At 46.5% G+C, this 26,218-nt stretch overlaps 1 protein-coding gene across 1 annotated transcript in view; it reads right to left on the bottom strand.

Annotated features, from left to right (window-relative positions):
• PAX5 (paired box 5) overlaps positions 1 to 26,218 on the bottom strand; it is a 180,517-nt gene that overhangs the window by 152,688 nt on the left and 1,611 nt on the right. The window contains exons 2-5 of the mRNA XM_070375639.1: positions 20,850 to 21,015; positions 15,583 to 15,780; positions 7,560 to 7,624; positions 3,915 to 4,043 (exon numbers count right to left, since the gene is read on the bottom strand). Of these exons, the coding sequence (XP_070231740.1) occupies positions 3,915 to 4,043; positions 7,560 to 7,624; positions 15,583 to 15,780; positions 20,850 to 21,015 (558 nt within the window). The remainder of the gene's footprint in view (positions 1 to 3,914; positions 4,044 to 7,559; positions 7,625 to 15,582; positions 15,781 to 20,849; positions 21,016 to 26,218) is intronic.

Here is a 26,218-nt window from a genome sequence, read left to right as displayed (position 1 = left end):
CTTGGCTCTTCTAACCAGACTGGCTCTTGTCTGAAAGCCATTCCTTGCACTGAGCCATGATCTGCCTCCCTGTAGCTTCCTTTAACCAATCCCAGCTCTGCCCTCAGAGGCCCCATGGACCTTCTCTACTGCCTCAGCCGCAGAACCGTTCATCTGAGATTTGGACACAGTGGCCACGTCCCCAAGGCTGGTCTTGGAGGTAAATGCCCCAGGAAGAGTCCTAGAATTTCTAGGCTAAAAGGGCCCTTGGCAATCCCCTGGTCTAATAGTATTCTAACTTATTTGTTTTTGCTAAAGAATTTTTTGCTCAAATTGAGCTTTCCATGGAAGACAAAAATAACCAACAGAAACATTCCTGGTTGAGGAGACTAGAGACTCCCCCCCCAACCACAACCATCTTCACTAACTGTGAACCCTCTACAGGCACATGACCAATCCATTCTACCAAGGACTGTTTACTGAGCACCTACTATGTGCCAAGCAGGGTGTCCGTGGTGGCTCAGTGGTAAAGAATCTGCCTGCCAATGCAGGAGACATGGGTTCAGTCCCTGGGTCGGGAAGATCCCCTGGAGAAGGAAATGGCAACCCACTCCAGTACTCTTGCCTGGGAAATCCCATGGACAGAGGAGCCTGGCAGGCCACAGTCTGTGGGATCGCAGAGTTGGACATGACTTTGCAACTAAACAACGACAATGTGCCAAGCACTTGTATTCAAGCCATGTCATTCAGTACAGAAGCCACTGGGGACATGTGGCTATTGAGCCACTGAAATGTGGCTAAGTGCAACTGAGGAAATACATTTTCATTTTATTTGATTTTAATTCATTTAAGTTTGAAAACAGCCATGCAAAATATTTTTCCCTTCATAAAGTACCACTTCTATGAGAACCCTTCCCAGATCCTTTGGGTCAATGTCAGCCCTCCCCTGCCCTGCCATTCTGCTCTGGTGGCATCCTCCCATCACAGCATCACCCCACACAGTGCCTGTCACAGGGACTTTAGGTTACCACTATTGCCCACCAGCCTGCCAGGTCTAGAGGCCAGGTCCTCTGTAATGGAACTCTCCCATCACCCACCCCTGCCTTGAACCCTGAGCAGGAGCGCAGAGCCAGGAAATGCCCACAGGGTAAAATCCAAGTCCAAGTGGGAGGACACTGTGAACCAGAGTTGAGCAAGCCACTCCTCTGTGTACAGCCTCAGTCACCCATCTGAAAAATGGGATGAGGACCCTCAGCTGTCTTCCTTTGGCCCTTTATTGCCTGTCTCGCCCCATGGTCCTTCACTCAGTCTGCTGAGTGCTCCTGAGGAAAATGGTGTTACGACCCACAGCCTCAATGGGCCAGAACCCAGTTCACTAGCATTTCCCCTGTGTTTCCCCAGTGACTGATTGTTACTTTCTCACCACACTCTTGGCAGCATCCAACCTGCTGACCATGCCCTTTTGCTTGAAACCCTCCTCATACCATCCCCAGGCTTGGTCCAGCCCAGGAAGCTGAAGCCTCAGGGGCTCTCTCCACTCCTCAGCCCACCCAACCCCCTGGCCATACCAGCTCTGTGGCTTTGCCAACATCATGGAACTCCATGGGGCCTTGGTTTCCTCCCCTATAAAAAAGGGGTGGCAATCTCCACCTCTCAATTCCTCCTAAATCCAATGCAAGGATTCAGAGAGCTATAGGAGGAGGATGGAAAGGACAGTGGGGAGCACCTCACTATACTCCTCCCAGGCAGTTTGCTGATATAAGCAAGGGCACTTCCAGCCACCTCTCTGCCCAACCACAACCACCCTCAGTGATGCAGGGCAGGGAGTGGGTGGGGGCTCTACTTGTTGTTTGGTCTCTCAATCTTTATAATCCTGTAAGCTTTCAGGACCATCAACTCATTCTCCCTTAGCCCCAGACCACAGACAGGATCACCTCCCAAGTTTTTCTGGGGATCAGGGCTCAATCATAAATTCCAAAACTGAGGATCTGAAAGATCATCAAACCCTGCATCTGATTCTTGATACTCTTACACAGCAGCCCAGCAAACGGCCACCGAGGCTCTACTAACATACTTCTGGTAATGGGGCACTCACTACTTCCTGAGGCAGCCCCTTTTTGCCTTAGACCACTCTCATATTTGCAGACTTGTACTCTGAGCTGAAATCTCTTCTGCATCTGCCTCACACTGGCCTTTGAGGCTAAACAGCAGAGTCTCATTCCTTTTGCCTTCCATGTCAGCCCTCCAAATATTTGAAAGCAACAATCCAGCCCTGCTCATTCTCCTCTTCTTGGTACCAACACATCCTTAGAGCCCTAAGGTATTCCTCCAAATACTTCTTCATGAGGTTATCCCCATCTGGACACATCACAACTTGTCACTGTCCCTCTTCAAGGTCAATACTTTGGGTCACAGCCTTCAGGAAGGATCTGCCCAGCACAGGGCAGTGTAGACAAACAGTATCCACATCTTGACCATTCTATACTTTCTCAAGCAGCTTGGGAGGCTAGAGCAACCACTCCCCAGAGACCGAAAGCCATTAGCGCACTCAGCAAACACAGTGACACAATCTCCCCAATTCAGGACCTGTGTGTTTGATGGTAACATCAAACTCAATTTTTCTTTTTTCCTCTTCAAAACTCTGCCTCTATCCCTCGGCCTCTGAGGGAGCCTCAAATACCCGCCCCTTCACATGATCAAACACAGCAGGCTCCAGCTTCGGCACAACTGCAGTGAGTCCAGGTGACAATGAAAAGATGACACCATCAGCCCCATAAACCAACAGAGATGGTAGGCCCACTGTCCCCTGCAGGAACATGGCACAGCAAACCACCAAGTAAAAGACTTCTGACATCTGTTGACATCAGGAGCAGGGAGAAAGAGATGAAGCAGTTTCCAAAAGCCATGGATCATCTTCCATAGCTCGACACAGAGGCCGTGGGCCCAGCTCCTGCATGGCCTGGAACACACGGACCAGGCGCTGATCCACCACTGGGCCGACTCAGTTTTCTAGTTATGAGTCTTAAGTACTTAGGCACGTGCTCACACAGAACATACACCCCTTACAGGGAGTTGAGAAGGGGAATTGTGCCAAAGAACTGAGTAATTGAATCAAGATTTCTGTCACGCTGCTCTCAGGCCCTAGACCCTGGCCTTTTTTTTTTCTTTCCTTTCCTGATGGAGGTTTTACAGACTCCCAGGGGATCATTCCTCCTCTCAGACCCAGTAATGTCAGCCCAAACTGGCAGCCCATCCAGGGAAAGGAGATCAGGGTTAAGGTGGGCCAGTGTTTGGGACAGAGGCAGCCAGTTCTGGAGGCCTGGGCAGCATACTGAAGGTTGAGAAAAACCAACACAGAAGATGGACATCTATTTAATCCCTGGGAGGCCCCTGCACTCCTTCCTTCCAGGCCCTAAGGGCAGAGATGAGATTATTCACTTCCTCAACCACCCCTCTCCCAGCACCACGCTGAAGGCCTGGGAGAGACCCCACTCGATAAGCCTACTACAGGAGGTGTGCCCCTCTCACTATGCCCAGATCCTTCCTCTCCTGAGGGGTCCCCCCAAAAGGGGCCATTGCTGCTGTGCTCATACCCCCACACCCTGCCTTTGGGCATCACATCTGCCAAGGGACCGGCTTCTTAGAGGTGGCAAAGCACAGGCCATGGAGTTAGGCCAGGACTGCCTTTCCCTCCAAAGGGTGAAGATGGGAGGAGGCCAGGGAGAAGTCCAGTCCCAGCCGGGCCCCTCGTCCTCTCACAGAAGGCTTAGCCCCTTCCCCCAGGGTCAGGTTGGGGCTGGGCCCGGCGCCTCCAGAGCTCTGCAGATAAGGGGAGCGCATAGCAGTCATCTGTGCTCCCGCCCCTGACCAAGGGCCTGGAAACAGATCCCTCAGAGCCGGTGGGTCCATCCCCGACTGTGCGCGGCGTCTCTTACCTTCGTCTCTCTTGCGCTTGTTGGTGTCGGCGCTGGGGGATGTGATGCCCAGGATGCCGCTGATGGAGTAGGAGGAGCCAGCCGAGTCCGTGCTCACCGAGGACACCTGCGTCACGGAGCCCGTGGACACTGCGCAGAGGAAGAGGACGGTCAGGGCCCCGCAGGAGGCTAGGGGGCGGCTCCCGGGAGGAGGAAGGTTGGGCCCCAACAATCCGGCAAAAACAAAGGCACTCCCCCAACACCAGCTTGGTGGACCGAGCGGAGAGGGTGGGGGCGTGCTAAGGATGCCTCCCCCAGAACAGCAGCCACACCTGGAAGATAAGAGCGCCCCCCTCCCAAGAGAACTGACAGCGGTGAAAGGAACTCAAACCCAGCCTATCCAAGGATGCAGGAAGCAGGGGGATGGAGCAGAGAAACTGGGGAGCTGGAGCCCACAGCCAGCCAGTGCTAAAAAAAACAACTTACTACTTAGGCAGGCTCACTGCCTATTTACACATCCACCCATCCACGCAGACATAAATATCTGCACACTCACACACATAGCCAGCAAAGCACCTAATGAAGACTGTCTCTTTTTTAATAGTTCCTCACTGTCTTATTCTCCTTCCAGTTTACCTGGATTTTAATATTAGTTATATAATATTAAAAGTGAAAGTGAAATTGTTCAGTTGTGTCCAACTCTTTAAGACCCCATGGACTGTAGCCTACCAGTCTGTCCTCTGTCCTCTGTCCATGGGATTTTCCAGGCAAGAGTACTGGAGTGGGTTGCCATTTCCTTCTCCAGGGGATCTTCCCGTCCCAGGGATCAAACCTGGGTCTCCTGCATTGTAGACAGATGCTTTACCCTCTGAGCTACCAAGGAAGTCTCTCTCTCTATATATATATATAAATATACTCTATGTTATATACATTGATGTATAATAATGTTAATCTTTTCTGAGAACTTACTCTGTCCCAGGCATTCTTGCATTATCATATTTGATTCTGAGAACAAACTTATAAGTTAGGTCACTGGAAAGGTAAAGGAACCAAGGCTCAGAGAAGGTAAGTGACTTGCCCAAGGTCACACAGCTAATGAGACAGTGCAGTGACTGGAACCCAAGAACTAAAGTCTTAAGCCCTGTAGTAATCTGCTCCTCACTAATGAATAATGAAAAAACAATAATATGCTTCACATGAATAATGTACTTTTCGTTTGATGCTTGCAATAACTGAATGCTATTATTCATTCTCATTTATCAAGTGAGGAAACTGAGCCTCCATACGGCAAAGTGATTGGCTCAAGGTCATCTCACTAATAAGCAGTAGCACCAGGGCTCAGCCTTGGGTCATCTGGTTTAAAGTCTAGATTTCTTCCGCCCCAAAACGTGGGTCGATGATTTACTGTGACTGAGGTATTAATATTTAAGTTCCTAAGAATAAGAATGGGGGAGGGGAGGTTTCAGCAAGTTTCACATTAACTCCTGGCCCCAGAATCTAAGAGGGAGACCCTTCGGTCATCAAGGGCCTCTCAAGCCGTACAGCTGAATTTCCATTTCTGGGCTGTGGGAATTCTTTCTCGGTTCATTAAAACCTGTAGACCGATCTCAGGCACATTTCCTTTGGCTGTAACTAGCTGGAGGCAGGTGGAGCTGCTTTTGACTCTAAAGCATAAGAAAGGACTGGAGATGGAGGTGATCCGTTGAGAAGCTGTTTGTTGCTTTCCTTGGAGCACATCCAGCTTTTGCCCCTCCAGACCTAAGGGGAACAGAGCTTTCTTCTCATAGTTGAGTTTGATTTTAGATCTTCCTTAGGAGACACAGAAGTAGAAATCGTTAACTTCTCTTTTCCTTCACCAGAAGAAGCGCCTCAAAATAGATTTATGCAAATCTCACAACCTTTTTTGTGTTAAGGTGCAAAGAACAGAGGAAGAAAGAAGATCACAAGTCATTTGATACTTTAAACAACAACAACCGCTTGTAACCAAGGTTCACCATGTTGCTAACAGAGCTGATGACATTGGTTCCAATATTTTGTGATCACACTTAGCTCAAAAGACCCAGGTTCCAATTCTGGCTTCTCTACTTACTGGCCATGTGACCGAGGGCTAGTTATTTCATCTCTCTAAAGCTTCCATTTCCTCACTCTTTGATAAGTTTATAAACTATTAGGGGCGGCACACACATAAGATATGGTTTTTATACAAATTTCTGAGATTATGCATTCCACTGACTGTCAAGTGGAATTATTCCTCTAACCCAATTGAAAGAATATTATCAGTTACCCTTAGTAGTCATTGCTATAGGACCTGAAATAGTTAAAGCTGCAAATGAAATCTCAGACACAGATATTTCCCCAGAAACTTCCCTCAATCCTCTTCACTCCAGCTCAGCACAGCTGGTCCATCCCTCTCTTCTGTTCCCACAGCACCCTGTACTCTCTTTTTGAGCCTGATCTCAGTATTTGCAAACTTCTCTTTGTAATTGTTGTTGTTGTTTAGTCGCTAAGTCATGTCTGACCCTTTGTGATCCCATGGACTGTAGCCCATCAGGCTCCTCTGTCCATGGGATTTCCCAGGCAAGAATACTGGAGCCAGAAGCCTTTTCCTTTGGGGGGGGGGCAGCGGTGCAGAGGGAGCTCTTCTCAACTCAGGGATCAAACTGCATTGGCAGGCGGATTCTACCACAGAGCCACCAGGGAAGTCTGAAAACATCTGTCAAAACCTGGGCTCTTTGTGATAGTCCCCACTAGACCAAGAAGCCCTTGAGAACGGGGGATTTTGTCCTACCCCCTTTATAATGTTAGTCTCCACAACAGGTTGCATAGCAGGGACTTAGCCAATGCTTTTTGGATGGATTACTAAATGAAGAATTATTTTATGTAAAGGAGGAATTCTGTCTTACTTTGATGCAAAGAGGCAACCATAAGCAATCAGAGATCTTCACACTTTCTCCCAGCTAACCAGAGGTGTTTCCCTTATCCCAGGTGGAGAAATAATACACCTTGAGTAGAAACACGTCACTTTCATCTCAGGAACTTTGCAGGGAAGGGAAAGCAAGGGAAACTTCTGAATTCCTGAGTAATAGGAAATATAACTCCCCTCCTTGGTCACTGTCAGACTTCACCCGTGAGTGTCAGAAACCCCAGTGGCAGCCCTTGACAGTTCATGGAGCAATGAGATCGAAGCAAAAGAGAGAGAGAAAGAAAGTTTAGGAAGTTTTGCCACATCTTCACTCAAGACTGCAAGTGCACAAAGAATTGTTGAAGGGCTGGTTGGTAGAAGAAAAAAACACATTCAAAACTACTTACTGACTAATGATGCAGAAAATGTTATGAATAAGTATCCCTTTCTTGATTTATTACTTTAATTATCTGACATTCTATAGACCCCCATTAGTGGATTTTTTTTTTTTGGCTTAGATTTCAATTTTCTGTCTCATGGTGAAAGCTATTTATCATAATAATCAGTAAAATTCAAAACCTTTTAGCAGTATTTATAAAATTCATTTACCAGGTTCAGCCCTTGGAGAATGACAAAGAAGGCGCATTAGTACGTGTGCCGAAGTGTTTTATGCAGAATTATCTGTCCATAAGAATGATTAAAAGTTCTTTTGAGTACTTGGAGCCCATTAGATTTTTAAATTTTTTTTTAAAAGTTCTTCTTACCTATGCTGTGACTGGAAGCTGGGACCGGCTGGTTGGGTGGCTGCTGTACTTTTGTCCGGATGATCCTGTGAACAATTGAGAAAAACAAAAAAATGCTATTTACCATCACAGTGGAGAAGAGATCTCAAGTAGCAATGCCAGAAACCCATATCAAGTTGGGTCGTGGAAGTGGGGACAGATTATAAATCCAGGTCTGGAACTGGGGGTTTGGAAAAATTATAGGTTAGTTCTAGCTCCACCCCTACCTCCCTGGGTGTCTTTGGGTAACTGGCACCCTTCTTTGGGCCTCGACTGCCTCTTCTGTAGGAAGAGATTGGTGTGTTAATATTACAAATAGTCACCCTGTTCTTGGAGCAGCTTCAGCTCCATCAGGAACTCACTGAGCAAGTTAGAAAGTTTCTTCCCTTCCCTGGACCTCAACCTTCCATTTGTGGGATAAAGCCGCTGAACCTGGTGACCTCCCTGTCCCCTGGCAGCTCTCACATTTTGGTTTCTCTCCCTTAGAAAGCCACAGGAAGAATAACATCCCTGCCAGGTGGCACAGTGGTTAAGAATCTGTCTGCCGATGCAGGAGACACAGGAGACGCAGGTTCAATCCCTGCGTTGGGAAGATACTCTAGAGGAGGAAATGGCAACCTGCTCCACTATTCTTGCCTGGAAAATTCCATGCACAGAGGAGGCTGGCAGGCTACAGTCCATGGGATCACAAAAGAGTCAGATATGACTGAGCTACTGAGCACACACACACACACATCAGAAATTATCAAGGGGGTGAGGGGAGCAGTGTGAATGTTGCTACAAAACTGGAAAGGGTTAAAGTGCTGCCACTTTGACTCTGGCTTGGCTTGGCTAAGAGGAAGACTGAATTACACAAAACAGTGGAAAGGCTCTACAGAGCTGGAGCCAGGGTTGTCCTGCATGGTCTTCCCAGAGACCTCGCTCTAGTTCTAACATAAACTTGATTATAATCCTGGGCAAGTCCATTCCACTGTGGGGGCCTCAATACAATGAGGGGATTGGAACAGACCACTCTTTGCTTACTTTAATCCATCCTTTTTAGAAAAAAAATCTTATCATAAAGCCCAGTGTATAAAATGATCAATAGCAGCGGCACCTTCCCTTTGCTACCGGGCAGCTCTGATGCCCTTCAGCAGAACCTTGGGCTTTTAGTAAATTTCCAGCTGGGACAACACGTGAGGCCTTCATGAGACCCCCGAACCCAATGCATTGTAAAGCAGCTGAACAAAGTGAAGTGAAAGTGAGTTAGTTGCACAGTCATGTCTGACCCTTGGTAATCCCATGGACTGTAGCCCACCAGGCTCCTCTGTTCAGTGCAGGAGACACAGGAGAAGCAGGTTCGATCCCTGGGTTGGAAAGATACCCTGGAGGAGGAAATGGCAACCTGCTCCACTATTCTTGCCTGGAAAATTTCATGGACAGAGGAAGCTGGCAGGCTACAGTCCATGGGGTTGCAAAGGAGTCAGGGATTGACTTGCCTGGGATTCTCCAGACAAGAATACTAGAGTGGGTTCTCCAGGGGATCTTCCTGAGCCAGGGATCAAACCCTCGTCTCCTGGATTGCAGGCAGATTCTTTACCAACTGAGCCACTAGGGAGCGGCTGACCAGGGCCAGGCCAGAAGTTACTTGGGGTCTGCAAGAAGATTCCTCCCCTGGCATTTAGGAGAAGGGTGGATGGTAATAAAATGTTCAGCTTCTTTAGAAAAGTTCTATCCCAGCCTCCAACTGTGACCTTTTAAAGAACATTTACTAGAGTGCTTCCTAATTATAAAAGTCCTTTGTGCTCATGGTAGACTATTTGGACAAGTATAAGGAAGACATCTAAGACCACATTTTGGTGTATTTCCTTTATGCTCGCCTTCCCATGTGCATTTGGAAATATCCATTTTTTTCTTAGTTAAATCAGGATTAAACCATGTGTACAATTCTATGTCCTGCTCTGTTCACTCAGCTTCATATAAGAAACTTTTTCACATTTCAGAACATTCTTTATGGAAGTTTGTTTCAGGCTGCACTGGTCTCCAGCTTGTGCACCAGGAAAGGGAGAAGAAAAATGGCAGATGCCTCTTCTAAAATTCATCAGGCCTTGGCCCCTGCTCTCTGTGATCGCACAGCTCAACGCTGGGCATGCAAGGCACTCAGCATCCTCAGCTGACAGCCTGGAATGGATGTTTCTGTTCACACCACAGCCCAGCCATGGGATCTCTGAAGCCCAGGCCACCTGAGCTCTGCAGAGGGCCTTTTGCTGTTTTCTGTTGAGTCAGCAATGTTTTGCCTCAAATATCCTCACAGTGTTTGCTTATTTGTTTTCTCCAATATTCAAACCACTTATTTTGACTAAGCAAACAGGGAATGTGTTAACAAAGACCTAGGAGTGAGGCAGTTTTTTAGACTCTACAGGAATTAAGCTAGCACCTGACCTAATTTGGGGATGTCTGTGTATGTCACCTTCTCTGTGTATACATGTGTCTGTGTCTATATATATATCACTAGATGTGTGAATATATATGGAGATGCAAGATTTAACTATATTTATCTATATTTTGATTTATATATATACAAACATATAGTAAAATATATTGCAACTATTTCCCATTGAAGTCCAGCATAAGGTCCTAATTTTGAAAGCATTGTTTTCCATTAAATTTGTACATAAGCAAAGAAAATTATATTTTCCTTATTTTTCTTTAAAAATAGTTATAAATTGTTGGTAAAACATAATCAGTTGTTATAAATCATTGAGCAGCAGCTGCAGTGGGGTAAGCAGGTCCCAGACCCAGACTTCTAGAGTTTGAACACCAGTTTTACAATCTGCCAGCTGCACGACCTTGGGCAAGTTTCTTAACCTCTCTACCTCAATTTTTTCATCTGCAAAAAAGAGACTAAGAATCATTCTTGCCTCATAGGGTTATTATGAGAATTAATTAAGTACTTAGACCAGTGGTTGCTGCATAGTAAATTCTCGATAAATGTTAGCTGTTGTTATTTTCATTGGTATCTTCATAAAGATTAATGACTAGCTTCAACCTTAAAAGGTTCATATTTTCCACAAATGCCTTAAAAACACATGGGATCCCCTTGGGAGCTGGGGAGGGGAGGTAGCCATCCCCACACCCTATTTTAAGGCTGTGGCAGGGCTGTCTTTTACAGGGGGACCTGAACTGTAGGGAACCCTTCAAAGGTATCTCCAGAGACAGAGATTCTGCCCATCTGCCTGCAGCAGCTGCCAGAAAGAGAACAAAGAGCATCATCTTCCACGGAGAAGAAATGGGAGTTGGAAGAACAACACTGTAATTGAATTAGAGTGATTCTTAAAAAACAAAAAATTAACATCAGGACTCATCACCATAAGAGTCACACTCTGGACTTTTCTAAACCAGAGACAATTGGGGCTAATTGACAGTCAGTACTAAGAGGTATAGCCTTTACTTTACTTTGCCTGACCTTGAATGCCATAGGATCATTCTAGATGGTCCAATGGGGGAGGAAGCTCAACAATCAAAGAATTCCTACAAATAAGGAAACTAAAGCCCAGAGTGTTCAAATGGCCTGCCCAAGGTCACATGGCAAATCAGCTCCCATGCCTGGGCACTTTTCTTTGAGCCACATTCAAAGGAGGTGGGACTTTAGCAGAGGGACTAAATACTTCCTACATAACACATAAAGCCTAGCTGGATTCAAAGTCCATCTAGAATCCAAAGATTCCAAGTCTGAGCAGCTTTAGATATTACAGACATTGGCAAGGGTCCCATTTCAACATCACCCTCACTGCTTGGAAAGGCTAAGTCTTGTCACTATCACCCCCAGCCACCACCCCGCCCCCACCACCACATACAAAATTCCACTGAAAGAAAATCGTGTTGCCTTAAAAGAAGAAATGAAGTTATAGGGCTGAAGAAATACCCATGTTTACTGCACTGATCAAACTGCCATTGGTGCATAGGTGCAGAAAGAATCTTGGGCCATCATCTATACTAAGAATGCAAAAACTAAGGGTCCAAGCTTCAAGACAGCAGCCAAGCTGCAGAGAGCCCACAGGTGACAGGCAGGCCTGCAACTGACATGGAGAAGAAAGAGGAAAGGGATGAACTTGCTGCCCAAGTTAGGCTGAAGAATAGAGTTTATAAAGGGTCATCCCCAGGCCACACCCATCGCTGGACTAGGTGCGTTTGGCCTGCAGAGTACATTTATTTTCATTTGAATTAGTTGTCAATATTGGTAAGTTGGGAGCTTTACATGAATACATGAATTTCTAGCTTCTCCTGAAAAATCAGAACACCCAGAATACTGGCCCCACATTCTCACAGGACAACCACGGCTGGAGCTAAATAGGGCTGCCCCTCTAGGCTGGGAGTGCTGCTCAGTTTAGAGCCATGGGACTGGAACAAACAAAGAAGGAAGACTCCATCCATCCCCTCACCCCCGGCATTGGGCTCAGCTCTAGGAGAGTCTCCTCCAACTGTCTCAGGTTGGGTTCCAAGCGTCCTTCCTGCAGGTTGTGAGCATCCCAGCATGTATTTGTCCTTAAGAAGTCACACAAACATGATGGTTTGTGTCCCAGGAAATCTCCCACAATCCCAGCACAACTGGTTCAGTGTTGCTTCACCCCAGTCAGTCATAGCTTCCCAGGCAGAATCCCCAGAAGGCAGCAGGAGTTCACACACTTCTGGTGGGCGGGGAGAAGGCACTGTGGCCCCCAGAATAGCTACTGATCCAGCCACCCCCTCCCTCCCTAGTTGTTTGAAGTAGTGGAGCAGTGAGAGACATTACCTCCCAGGGAAGCAGGGGCTGGGAGAGGGAGCTACGGACCTCTTACACAACATTTGCAAGACAGTTACTTAGAAGCTGCATCTGTTAGAATGCAGTGGGATCTTTATATGGAAAATAAAACTGTGTACTGGGATGGCTCAGGCTTTGTGAGGGTGTGGGTAGGGGAAAGCAGTCACACAAGACACAAGACTGCCACCCCCCTCCCCACCTGCCGCCCTTAGTTTATTTGCATTGCACGGTCTGTTGCTAAAGACACCAAAGAGCTCTCATTGAAGAATGTGGTGAGGAGCCAGAGAGTGCTCCCAGGAGGAGCCCCAGAAAGAAGCACAGGAAAAGGCTATAGATCACAGAGGAAGCCTACAGACAGGCAGCAAAGCATCCAGGCTGCAAAGCTGGGGAAGGGAGTGGGAAGGCAGTGGGGATGACTGCTTCTCCTTGTCTCTCTCCTCACAGTTCCTCAGTTCTCAGTTCTGCACTGGCAGAGTCCTACCCGGGAGTGGAGGAAAGAAACAGCCCTTTTCTTCCCATCAGGGGACCTGGGCTCCACCCCACATCAAGCTCAAAGTCATAGTTCCTGTGCACTCCTGTGCACTGTGAATAGATCCTGGGCCTTAGTTTCTATACTTGTCACAAGAGAGTTAAGCCTTGAGGTTGTCGGAGATTACAGATGTGGAAGCCCCTTAGAGGCACAGCCAGTGGGGCCACTGGGCCACCATGTGGGCTGGGACACCATGGGGAGCCCTGAGGCTAGCCATGGCCCAGCAACTAGCAGCCTGACGCCCCCCACAGCACCACTCGGGATACAAAGCACCAGCTGAGCTGTGATTTCCCTGGACACTCCTTCAAGTACCCCCTTCACAACCTTCAGCACATCTGTAATCACTGTGCTCGGTTTGCTTTATATGCTTCTTTCAAATAACGTACTTTTTTATTTAAATAAACTTATTTTATAAGGAAATATTAGTTCTTTACCATAACTGGGGAGAGGTAGTTTGTAAAGTTCACTATCACTGGTTTGATGTGCTAGTTTTATTTTTCTCAAGGACATTCAAAAAACAGTTTTCCTTCCAGGATGACAGAAGATAGAAGCTAGGGCCAGCAAATGATTTGTGCTTGTCCTGCAAAGGCATTTTCTCATTGACATTAGTTGCCACTGTTTAAAGGTATAGCGATTTCATACACACACACACACACACACACACACACACAAACAAGGGCTAGTTTCTGGATTCTCTTCTCTTTTTTTTTGGATTCTCTTTAAGAACGGAAAAAATCGGGCTACCACCGGGCCCACATGCCCAGCGGCTTTCAGTTGGAACCGAGAGACAACTGCCCCTTCAATACAGCTTGTGTTCCTAGTTTGTACAGACCCAACCTTTCTGGCTGCCTTATACCTGAGCCACTGCCCCCATGGCACCACCCGCCTGGCTCCACGTCGGCACTGGAGTTTATGACCTCCACGGGCCACCTGAGTTATCTTTGAAACCACCTGTGTAACCTAGATTGAAAAGTCTCTGGGTCCCCAGAGCCTGACCACCAGTTTTATGGAAACTGCTCTGTTCCTTCACCACTCTGAGCAGCTCACGCCTCACTCCATGTTAAGGTTTTTGAAGGCACAGGTAAGGGGGAAAAGTCACGTTGCCTTGTGTCATGGAAAACTTTCCAAGAGCTGGAAGTAGGGGACTCTAAAAGCATACAGACCCCCTCCAGAAAGAACTGGAGTTATTCCCCCACAAGCCCCCTAAAAACCTACTCCAGTATTCTTGTCTGAAGAATCCCAAGGACAGAGGATCCTGGCAGGCCACAGTCCATCCACAGGGTCCCAAAAAGTCGGACAGTGACTGAAGCGACTTAGCACCATATGGCACGGCAAACCCACCACAATAATTGCTCCCTCTCCAGCAATTTTGTGCCTTTGTCAGGCTGTCCAGACCCCTCAGTGAAAGCTAGAACCCCTTCCTGGACAAGGAGCCCCTCTAGAACAGAAACTAAGAGATAGATCGTATGTCTGATTCCTCTCGCTCTTCGTGGTACCTTGGGGGATGTCAGAGCCAAAGTAAAGTTTGCTGAGAGAAAAAAATCAGGCTAATGGTTTATGAGATAGCAGGACTCTAAATACCAACATGAACATTCACACGGTGATTCTGTGCATTTGAGTCATCATGGAATCAACAACTGTCAGGACCAGAGGGGATCTTAGAAATAGTCTGGTTTGACCACCTCATTTTGCTGCAGGGGTCCCCTGTGCCCAGGCAGGCTCTGCACTGACAAGAGCAGGGCATGACCTTGGAGAAATGGGAACTATTCAGGTTTTCAGTCTGCTGGCTTCGTTTTTCTTTGTGGGGTTTAGAGAACCATCATTTCTGTCATCTCACAACTACATCCTTGACTCTACGGGTTTCAATGGAGTTGAGACCACACCTCCTACAATAGAAAACATTCTTTCAGGAATTCAGTTCTGAAAGCTCCGTTGGATGTATTCTGGACCAGACTGGATAAAAGAAAGCCCTCCCAAGAAGATCCTCTGCCTGGTACTTAAGGCATCTCTCTGGTTCTTTCTGTCCAAGGGTGAGATTCAGGGCAACCGAGGAGAAGGCAACCCCCTAACTGCACAACATCTTAGCATCCTGGATGTCACTCTTGGAAATCACAGACCCATATCAGTACCACCAAATCCTGGGCTCTCAGAGAGATAAGAGCCTTGTCAAGGTCACACTCTGAGTTTGTGGCAGGCCTGACAAATCTGAAGGGAGCTGAAATCTCCCAACTGCAAGTCCAGGCTCTGTTCCCCACACTCAGTGTCTCAACCTCTGCCCAAACTGGAGGCAAAGATTTTCCTCCTGGGAAGCTCTGAGGTGGGCCAGTGCTAACCTTGGGGACTGGCTTGCAAGGAAGCAACGTTTGTGAAGACCTAACAGGACATTTCATTGTTGAGTGCTCCACATGCAGAGACAGGTAGTGGAGGGAGTAATGGAAATGACACCGGAGTCAGAAAAATTTGCAGCAGCCGGGTGCTGGCATAGCCTCCTCTCCCTGGGCTTAGGACTTCCGCCTACTTTGGAGAGAAGAGTGATAGAGAGACCCATCCAGCCCTGTGCACATCCCTCCTGACTGATAATGCCTGTGGGGACTTGGTGAAAGGAGAGACCAGATCTTCAGGAAAGGCACGTGCATAGCCACTGGCATTTCCACCCCACCCAGACCCTCAGCTTCCCAAAGGCACTAGCCACTCACCTGTTGATGGAACTGACGCTGGGCACTGTGTCATTGTCACACACCCGTTCCGCCAGCAGCCGGTCCCTGATCTCCCAGGCAAACATGGTGGGATTTTGGCGTTTATACTCAGCGATTTTTTCCACCACTTTGGGTGTGGCGACCTTTGGTTTGGATCCTCCAATTACCCCAGGCTTGATGCTCCCTGTCTCATAATACCTACGACCCAAGGAGAAAGGAGTTTAGCCATGAGAAACCAGAAAAATGGACATTGGTAACAAAATAATGGACTACTCTGTCCAGGAAATGCCCAGATCTGTGCTATCTCATATGTAGCCACTGGCCGTGAATGTGGCCTTTGAACGTTTGGAAAGTGATCTGTTTGAATTGACATGTCCTCTAAGCATCAAATACATATCAGGTTTTCAAAAACTAGTACAAAAATAAAGTCAAAATCTCAGTAATGTGTTTTCCATTGGTTATATGTTGAAATGATCATCTTTTTAATATATGGATTAAATAAAGTATACAATTAAAAGTAATTGTACCTGTTACTTTTTCCTTTTCTAATGTACGACTAGAAAACTTTAAACCTCCTACATGGCTTACATTACATTTCCATTGGATAGTTCTAGTCAGAATGCTCAGCCTTAATTAATTAATTGTCACATTTATCTACCACTTGATAATTCACAGAAAACTTTCCAATTGGTTTTCCCATTTGATCCCCACAACACCTCTAAAACACATAATTTTTAATTTCTAAAGTACAACATTCAGTTTTGAATGGCTGAATGCGTGAATGATTATACAAACAGGCCTCCATCTACAGACATAAAACAGACCCATAGAGGTTACCTGGCTTGCCCAGGGTCACCCAAGACCCAGGGCCAAACCAGGACTGTGGCCCAGCCTTCTGAGCTAAAATTTCCCCAGAAAGTTGCCTTGTGTCTTTCTTTCGTTGGCTCTCCCATTCCCTAGCAGACTCACCTGCTTAACTTCTTTTTCCATAAGAGAAAAACAATAACCCTGGCATAAAATTTAAAAGAATGTCAGATTCCAGAATTAACTGGCAATATGAGTTACACATAAGTCAAAACGCAAGCAATCAAAAAAAAAACCAACCAACCACAAGTCACTGCAGCTCTTCCAGGGACCTCCTCTGAGGTAAATCGCTGTTTCTAAGGACATTTCCATGCTATCAGCTCTTCCTCGTTAACGCAAATAGGATGTCAGGGTTTTACAGTAAAACCGAAACCAGGGAGAAGAGAGCCATGAAAGATCATTTCAGGGGAAAAAAATTACTTGATTTCTTTTCTGAATCTAAGCCTTCACTGGATGTCTCTCTCAACATTTACAGAGGAATTTTTGACTTCCTCTTGAAAAGGAGATTATCTTGTATTTGGGAAAAAAATTTTTTTAATAAAAAAGACATTTTAGAGATGACTGAAAAAATTTAAACCTAACGAGTTTACAATAAGCAAAGGTGGGTCTATGATGGGTAGGAAAGATAACACAGGACAATGAGTGGTTCCATTGAAAGAGATGCTGAAATTCTCAGCTTGGGTAAGTCTGGTTAGGGCCAAGTTAGTGAATATCCTAGAAACAGAAGAAACCATTTGGGAACAGTGATATGGATGCACAAATTTTATTTTCCATTGAGAAGACTGTCATGCACAAATTTGTGGACCATAAAGCAAAACTCAGTCTATGCTCCCTCTTTCTATAATTGATAAAAGTCTATTAGTCACAAACAGGTTTTTAGAAATATCCAAGAAAAAACTTTTTTTTGCCAGAAGTCTAAAAAGTATCTAAATCACAGCATACAGCAATCTTGGCAGATTCAGCAGATCCTTTCAATTTTACAACAGAAAATTATCTGTTACTACAACACAGCATCTCATTATTCAGGCGCAGTGCCTTAAAGTTTACAGAGTCTTCCTCGAATTATCTTGATTCTCACAGTCCTGAGAGGCCAGCAAGATTTTATGTAATCAAAGGGAAAACCGATGATCAGAAGATTAAATCCTTGCCTAACCCCCTTTTGGAACTTAGAAACAGTCCCAGGCTTTCAAACCTGACTCTGAATCCAGTGCTCTTCTCACTAGAACAAGCTGCTGCTTTAGTTATAAAAATTAATTGACATTAGTACTAATAATAAAGATCCCTTGAAATTACAGACAGCTCTACTGTTTACCAGCCATTTTCGTGTGCATGTCTCTTATTCACTCCATCTATAGTCACAGAGGGTCTGTTAGGACACGCACTGTCTTGGGATGGGCGTTCTGACACATAGAACACCCCGTGCTCAAAATATGTTAGCCCAATGGGACTGCAAAATCCATGCAGAAACTCTGAGAGGGTGGCAGGATGTAGCCCTCACCACCCCCAGTACTCGCCCCACTTGCATGGCTGGGGGTGGCAGTGCCCAGGACTCTCTCTCCATCCCATTTGAGCACTGCCAACCGTACAAGTCTATGATCCTGACACAGGAGGTCTTCCTTTTGTCTGACGCATAGTCCAGGCACTTAGAAGCCAGCCCTGACACTCCAGAAAACCCCAACTGGCAACTGTGTCAAGTGAGGATCTGACTACCCTTTCATCTCAATAACCACCCTTTCACCTCAGCAAAACAGCCACGCAGGACTTATACACGACAAGACGAACAATAGCCACTAACCCACAGTGTGGTTTGGTGCAAGGAGCATTAGTTTGAGAGTCAAGAGGTACAGATGCCAGTCAGTGGCTCTGATACTAATTCACAGTGTGACCCCGATCAACTCACTTAGCCTCTCTGGACCTCAGTTATCCCATTTGTATAATAAGGGGAGGATGTTTGCCTGGCCTGCCTTGCAGTGCCATCATGAAGACAGAAATGCAGAGTGGTTAAGAAAAAGCTTTGCAAAACAGAAAGAGCATGTGTTGTGGATTAAAATCCTCTGAGTGTTTATTACTATGTAACATACCACCCAATTCCAAATGGCATGAACCTCCCAGCCAGGCTTCAGTGAAAGAAGACAACAGCCCAGCTTTCTGGATGGATGTAAATGGGTCTCACATGCCACTGGGCTCTCCCTCTGAGCCCCTCCAGAGCCTTGAGCTCTGTGGACTGAATGCCACACTCCTGGCAGACCGCCACCTTCCTGAGATGCCTCGGACTGCCCCAGGGACCCTGCCTGCCTCGCCACGCAGCCTCTGAAAACCACGGCCACCACACACCACACGCTCTCCACAATCTGTCACCCCGTGTGTGCCCATCAAATTCTTCAGTGACCGAAAAATTAAAAAAAAAAAAAAAATCAGTGGATGGAACAAGCCCAGTTCAGAAATTCCCAGTCACCCTGTTTTAGGGCTGAACTTGTTTCTTAAAAGGCAGTTCTAATTAGAGTGACATTTTGTCCACTGTGGTTCTTAGTTATGAAAATAATGAGCTATGAAATTCCAATTTATTGTTGACAACTTAAACGGCCAGGCACCGGAGCGGCGCATAACTTCCGAGTGCCACTCTACCTAGTGACAAATCTATTCCGGGCCGCGGGAGGCTGCTGGCTGGGCCTGGGAGGGTCCCTGTGTCCTTTAGTCCCCCAAGGAAGATGTGGAGGGCTCCTGGGCACCAGAACATGAGGACCCGGCATCTGGATGTTCCCTCTGAGAAGGGCTCAGCATCTCGCTCTGAGAAGATTCCAAATAGCAAGCAAAATGTCGGCTCAGCAAAGACATCTCAGCAAAAACAAAGAAAGGGCCTCCTTTTTCTCTCTCTCCACCTCCATACAATGAGAAGGCTTCCCAGGAAGACATCGAAGATCCCTCGGCCCTCCAAGTCTGATGCTGAAATGCTCTGAGATATCGTTCTCCTTTCTCTTTCTATCTTCTTTATTTCTCTTTCTATTTCTCTCTTTTTGAATCAATCCATTTCTTTTCTGTTTCTTTTCTTTCTCTTTTCTCTATCTCCCTCTCCTCTAGTTGTTTTTTTTTTTTTTCCTTTTTCGTTCTCATCCTGTTGCCTAAAATCACTTTCTAACAAGAATACCATGCGCACAGCCTCCATGGCTGGGATGAACTGGTATGGTTGGGAGCATGAGGAATAAACAGGGGGATATGGTCTCTAAAGGTGCTGCCAGACCCCCTGGCCCTGAAACTTCTCTTGGCCTCCAGCAAGTCTTCTCAAGTTTAAAAACTGTTATTCCCTCCATCCGAGAGAATGTCTTAAATTCCAGCAGGTGGGAAAGAGTAAGCAGAAAGTCACAATGGCACTGACATACTTCAAAATATTTATTTTCCACTCAGCCATCTGTTCTCAAACTATAACACAAGCTACAGGCCAAAGCCTGTTTTCTGACCTGCAAGAGAAATCCTGAGAGAGTACTGACAGCTAAACCCAAGAATGTTCCTGACTGCCAGGGCAGACCTATAACAACTTCACTTGCCTGGAAACATACTTGCCGCTTTGGTTTTGGGGTGCAGCGAGATGCAGACGGTCTCAGAATTCTTAAGGCCTCTTCCCAGCCTGAGTGCTGATTGGCTGGAAGCATCTGAGTCACTCATTTTGCCCTCTACAATTTGTCTCCTCATCTCAAAACAAGCTTTCTTGGACCATCTCACCCAAGAAAATAAACAGGTGTGTTAAGAGGCTACAGAGCCCTTTGGGAGAATTGGCATTGTTGGTATTCTTCTTGCAGCAAATTGCAGGGTCAAGTGGCAACTTTCAACTGTCTAATTTGAGAGTTGGTGTTTGTTTGTTTGTTTGTTTGTTTCCTCTCTAAATTTCATATATATTTAGGATGCCTGCCACTATGAAGGAAACAAAACATATAGAAGGAAAACACTGCAGCCCAAAATAATAAGCTAGATGATAACCCAGAACTGAAAATGACAGCTGACTTTTAAAAATGGAATGTGCTTTTTGAAAACATTAAAATGAAACATTGAAGTCTGGTTATGTGATTTTATAACTTGTGGATTTTCCACCCAGCCCTGCTCAGGCACCAAATATAGATAGGGGAATTCCCAAGAACCTCTTATTCCTGGGTTCTTAGGAATAATTCACCAGGCTTTCAGAAAACATGTTACCCCTTCTAACTGAGACAATCCATTCTGCAACAAAGGTTTCCTGGGGTTACTTTGAATTGAATGGCCTCAAAAGGGCTCTGCAAAGTCCAAAGTACTGTGCATGTGGAAGAAGTGCCACCATGATTCTCACTATGACACTACCACATTGGACAGCTGCTGGGTCATGTTTTAGGTTATTATTTGAAAAATCAAGGGAAGCCTGAAGCTCCTGCCTTTACCTGCCAAGAATTTTGCTGACACAACCATGGCTGACTCGAAGCTGCCTGGAGATGTCACAGGGCCTGACGCCTTGATGAGCAAGTTCCACTATCCTTTGGCGGACTACATCCGGGAGTGGCCGTCCATTCACAAAAACCCCCCCAAGCTGATTCACTCCTCCATGTCCTGAAACAGATCAGAAATAAAAGGCAAGGGAAAGGGTGGTTAGAACCAGTCGTGAAGGAAAAGAAGTGCCGCTTTGAGGACCCACAGTCCCTCTGATCAGAAATGGCAGCGGGCTGGCTATCTTGAGCCTGGGGTCTGATCACACAGGCTACATGAACACCTCAGACTGCTTTTTGAAATTAACCTTAGCCTTTGTCCTTCTTCAGCCAGTCAACTGGGCTATGATGGTAAGCATCCTCATACTGTGTTTCGTTTAGTTGCTAGCATTTTCTTTGTAATTTTTTTAAACAATGGAATATATGAAGACCTCAATCTGTGCTTGGGACAGAACTTATTATTATACACGATGCAGAGGTCTAAGATAGATCCTAGGGAGAAAATACATTTAAAAATACATAAAATGTAAAGAGTTTTTTTTTAATAAAACTCTTTCCCTTTTAACAGATATCTCTAAAAGTGAAAAGGATTGCTTTAATAAACCTAGATCTCGGGGACAGGGGAATGTTTTTTAAATCAGCAATCTGATTCAAGAGCTAAGGATTAAAAAAAAAATTTTTTTTTAATAGTATCTGCAGATTGCCCAGACAAACCCAAACCACTGCCTTGATAAAAATCCTTTCTTTAAGAAGGTGAGGCTCATACCTCAATCAAGATGGCAAAAAAATAAAGTGAGGCTGACATGCAGACTTGACCACTGTACCCTCTCAGAGCACACAAAAGAAATAGGTCAAAGGATCACATTTCACTCCACTGTATCAGAATTTGTTATAAAGGAGTTTCCCTGGAATTTTTGGAGTGTTTTGCAATTGACAAGCAGCTTTATGTTGGTTCAGGGAAAATAAAGAAGCCGGAGGAGGCTTCTGAGTCCCAGATTGTACAAGGGTTCTGGGATGGACTTTAAGTAAAAAGAGTCTGGGAAAGTATCTCCTCCACCCAATAAGCTCCATTCTTGTAAAAACATCAAGGTTCATCTGGATGGAAACAGAGATCCAAGTAAATGAAGAGCCAAACCAGTAAACACAGAGTGATCCAGTGTAGCAACATCATCGACCTTGTAGCTGTTAATCAGCCACTAACTGACATCATTGAGGACTGTCAAAAGACAGAAGCCAAGTCCAAGAATTTCCAGTGCTGCTGACAGCTCAGAGACCAAGAAGAGGCAATCTCCTAACCTGGGACTTTGCAGGGACTGGGTTGTACCAGGGAAGCCAGGGCATCTCAGAGGTCACACACACACACACACACACACACACACATATACTCCAACACATAAAATAGCCACCTCATCTCAGCTATTCCCCACTGAACTACTATCCAGGTTCATGAACAATATCTGAAATAGAGGACAAAACTACCCATAACATAACCTATTTCCTAAAAACTGCCAAAGCAATTCACTGAATTTTCCCATGAGAGTCCAAATTGAACATTTCCCCAAATTTTCAAACTCAGGCTAATTTCATGGGGGGAAAATTTTTTATAGATAACAGTACTTAATTCGAGTTCTAAGCTGAATTTTTCTCTGATTTTCAAAATGAGCTTTAATCAGTTTAGATTGTTCTAAAACACTCCAGACATCAGAAAAAGGAAAACCATCCTGAACAGAATTTTACAGTTAGGAACACAACTGCATAGTTCACCTAAAACAGAAAGACTACAGCCACCCTTGAAGGGTCTTAAGAAAGCTTTGTTCTGGGGTTGGGAGCACCTAATAAAAAAGGGTTGTATGGATCTTTCAATAACAGGCTGGATTTAAGAAGCAAGTAAATTAAAAACTGAGAGGACAAAAAGAAAGCTAAAAGCACCTAGCACACTTTTGAGACAATCTATTAGTCCAGGCACCGGGGGCATCTGCAATGGCTTGTTCCCTATACTACTGGCAATTTAAATTTTCTGCCCAAAACATGGTAGCAATCTTTGGAGGATTTAAATTTCGAAAACAGTCCTGCAGGACATTTGTGATCTTTGGAGACCATTTGTATTATGGGGAAAAACCCAAGGATGAGACACTCTAGGTGACAGCAAGTCCCCACACCCTCTAGTTTTAACCACAAAGGTCAGGCTACAAATGCTCTTGTAGATTCTGATCCTTGTATCCACAGCTGACACCAGACCCAGGATAACCTGGAGACCCCCTGCATCCCTCAACTTCCTGGAAAGGCTCCCAAAAACTCTAGGCCCTCTCTGCCTCTGAGAGAACATGTCAAGGGGGGTGGGTTGGTAAATTAAAAGTGTCATCTGAGTAGGCAATGTCTCTCATTTACTCCAAGATTGGAAAGAAGCAAAATCAGAAACCCGAGAGAAGGGAGGCAAGAGGATGGAGAAAGAAACCAGAAAAAGTGGTGTGAGGGCAAGTGTACAAAGATCAGAGACTCGATGAGATGAGACAGGAAGGAGAGTGCCTGGAAGGGAAGCTCAGGTTAGGAGAAGGAGAAAAAGGGATGGATTGGCTGGAATGGGGCAAAGAGGGGGTGGGGGGAAGGTGAATGTAGTGTATACAGGGGGAGGCAAGATGAAAGAAGAGAAAAATGGAGGAAGCCCAACAAGGGGGTATTTGGAAGAAAAAGGGACATCTGTGGAGGGGGGACCTTTGTTTTCTGGGACCCCAGCTCCCACCCTGCACTTCCTCAGAGAAGCCAAGTCCCAGTCTCTACTTCCAACACACTGGAGTACAGTGAGGGTTCATCACATGGGAGGTGCTGGGGGGAGACACAGACTCAGCTACACTTTTCAGGACCAAGTAGAATTTTCAGAGAGACACTGACACAGAGACAGATGCAATAAATCAAGGCAAAGACCAAGAAACTGACACGCAGATACAAGAGGATCACAGCCCCGCCCCCACAGGACACATAGAGCAGGGTTTGGAGGAGGGGAGGGCAGGGGGGAAGGGATGAATACCAGATGCCCTTGGGACTTTTGTGGCTCTGGTCTGGAAGGGGCTGGCCTCCACAGATGCTCCTCAGGCCTTGATAAGAACATGCTACCCACCAGGGTCCCCACTGTCCACACCCACAATGACCATGTCTGGGCATAGGGTCTTGGGGAAAGGGTCTGTGCTGACTCAATGGTAGATTGAACTCCAGGATCCACAGGGTCATTGAAATTCCTCCTATTAATATCAGAGAAGATAATTAAGGGGACACACAAAAATGCAAACAGGAACACAGGAAAGGGCAGGAATGAAATCTTACTGGACTCTCGAACTGATAGGTGCTGGCACACATGGACAGTAGGGCCATGGATACAGACATAGTTAAATTAGACAGACAGTGCCTTGCAATTATGTGTAGCCATCCAGGTGGCCACTGCCTACTCTCTGGAATCTGAGTCCCTCTCTTCCCCTTTCGTGAATCCTCAAAAGACTGCCTCCAGCACTGTCCCTGGGAATTTCCTGTCAGTCCTTTTGTCTCTCTGACCTCAGTATCGTTCTCTGTAAAATGGATGTAGCTGAAAGTTTAGAAGACAGTTGGTTAGGAGACTGGCTATAAAAGTGCTTTGTAACTGGTAACCATAGCTGGGGGTGGGGACAAAAAAACTCAGAAGCCCACACCCTGGCAGTGCCTGCCCCTCCCCCTATACCAGCTATCCACGGAAGCCAGCCAGCTTCAGTGGGCGAGAGGGGAAAGGAGTTGGGGTGGTAAGAAACTGACCAGAGTGAGGAAGAAAGACAAGTAGGTCTGAGCCCCTACTTACCAGGCAACCTCTCAGGATCTACTACGCACCCCTCTACTCAAACTAAAAAAAAAATTGGGGCTCGAAAGTGGAGCCTATGTTATGGAAACAAATAGCTTTGGAAATCAGGATCAAGGGCACTTTCAGAGAAGACAGCTCTGGAAGCTAAGCGGGCTGGGGCCCAGCCCCCACCGTGCTGCAGGGAAAATTGAAAATGGGAGGAGGGAGCACTTCCGAAGGAATGGGCAGATGAGAGCCCGGAGGAGGAGGGATAGAGAGGGGCATTAGTGGTTGGCTAACCCACACCTAGAAGAAGCTACCTTCTTTACCCCCATGCACGGCCTTGAGACCACCAGGTCTTGATGCTATCTGTCCGAGCGCCTGGGCACAACCTCTGGGCAGCCAGGCTCTGTGCAGAAGGGAAGAGTAGATTCCCACAGGCAACGACAGAAGCGCAAGAGCAGCCCTCCCCATTTTGTCCTCAAATCGCTCCTTGACCGAGCTAAAGGCTTGGTCACATCTCAGAGTATTGACAGAAACTCCTTTGCTTTCCTGGCTCAGTCTGCGAGATCAGAGCTTCCCCAGAGCCCGGCTAAGTCTGTACAGGAGACGGCTGCTGGGGGCGCTGGGGTCACTACGGACTGGAAACCGTTTTGGCATAGGCCCCAAGCGGTGAGGAGTTATTTAGGCTGGGATCCTAGCTAGCGGCTTCTCTTCGAAAATCTCCCCACGGCTTTGGTGAATGACCTCGGACTCGGGAAATTGGACACAAAGAGAAACTGATTTGCCCGTAGCCAGTCCCCACAGCCTAGATCAGCATTTCCCTGCCTATCAGGCCATTCGGCCTCCGGGGCAGGAACGGACATCTTCACCGGGAAGCTCGCCTTCTCTCCAGCCGGGTCTCGGCTGCCTTTGTTAAATAGGGGACCTAAGGCTAGGTAAGCAGGATCCGGCGCTGTCTGAAGGCTCCCGGCGCGGAAGCAACTCCCTGACCTGCGGCCCGTGGGGGCCGGAGCTGGGCACCCGGCTGAATGCTGCCGAAGCCTGGCGTCTTGCTCCCAGCTCCACAGCAGCTCTGAAGGAAAATACGATTCGTTCCACTTGGAATTTCCTCGAAATTTCCGAATCTAATCCGGCGTTAACTCACCGTGAGAGGAGCGCTCATCTCACAGGAGGCTGTGCTAGTGGGTGAACTGCAGATCCCGACGGGTCAGGCAGCGGCTGGCCTCGCCTGCGCCCAAAATGACCCTTCCCCGTCTCCTACACACGCGGTGTCTTTCAGAAGACGAGGGCGCCTGAATGGTGACTAATTGGCTTCTTCTTCTATTTTGTTTTGTTTTGTTTTGTTTTTAAGGGGAGAAGCCATCATGAGGCAAGCGTCCTGCACAGAAGGACTTGATAGTGTCTTTAAGGGTCTCTGCATGAACTGGCGGCTTCTAAGCAGAAGCTCAGCTCAGGGTCCGCTACTTCGTTGATTTTTCAAATCCCACTCCTCACCTCCAGAATGCCTTTGGAGCTCTGGACCTGG

The sequence above is a fragment of the Bos mutus genome, chromosome 8 (genome assembly GCF_027580195.1).
Source record: "Bos mutus isolate GX-2022 chromosome 8, NWIPB_WYAK_1.1, whole genome shotgun sequence".
NCBI lineage: Eukaryota > Metazoa > Chordata > Mammalia > Artiodactyla > Bovidae > Bos > Bos mutus.
This window is presented reverse-complemented; position numbering and strand designations above follow the sequence as displayed.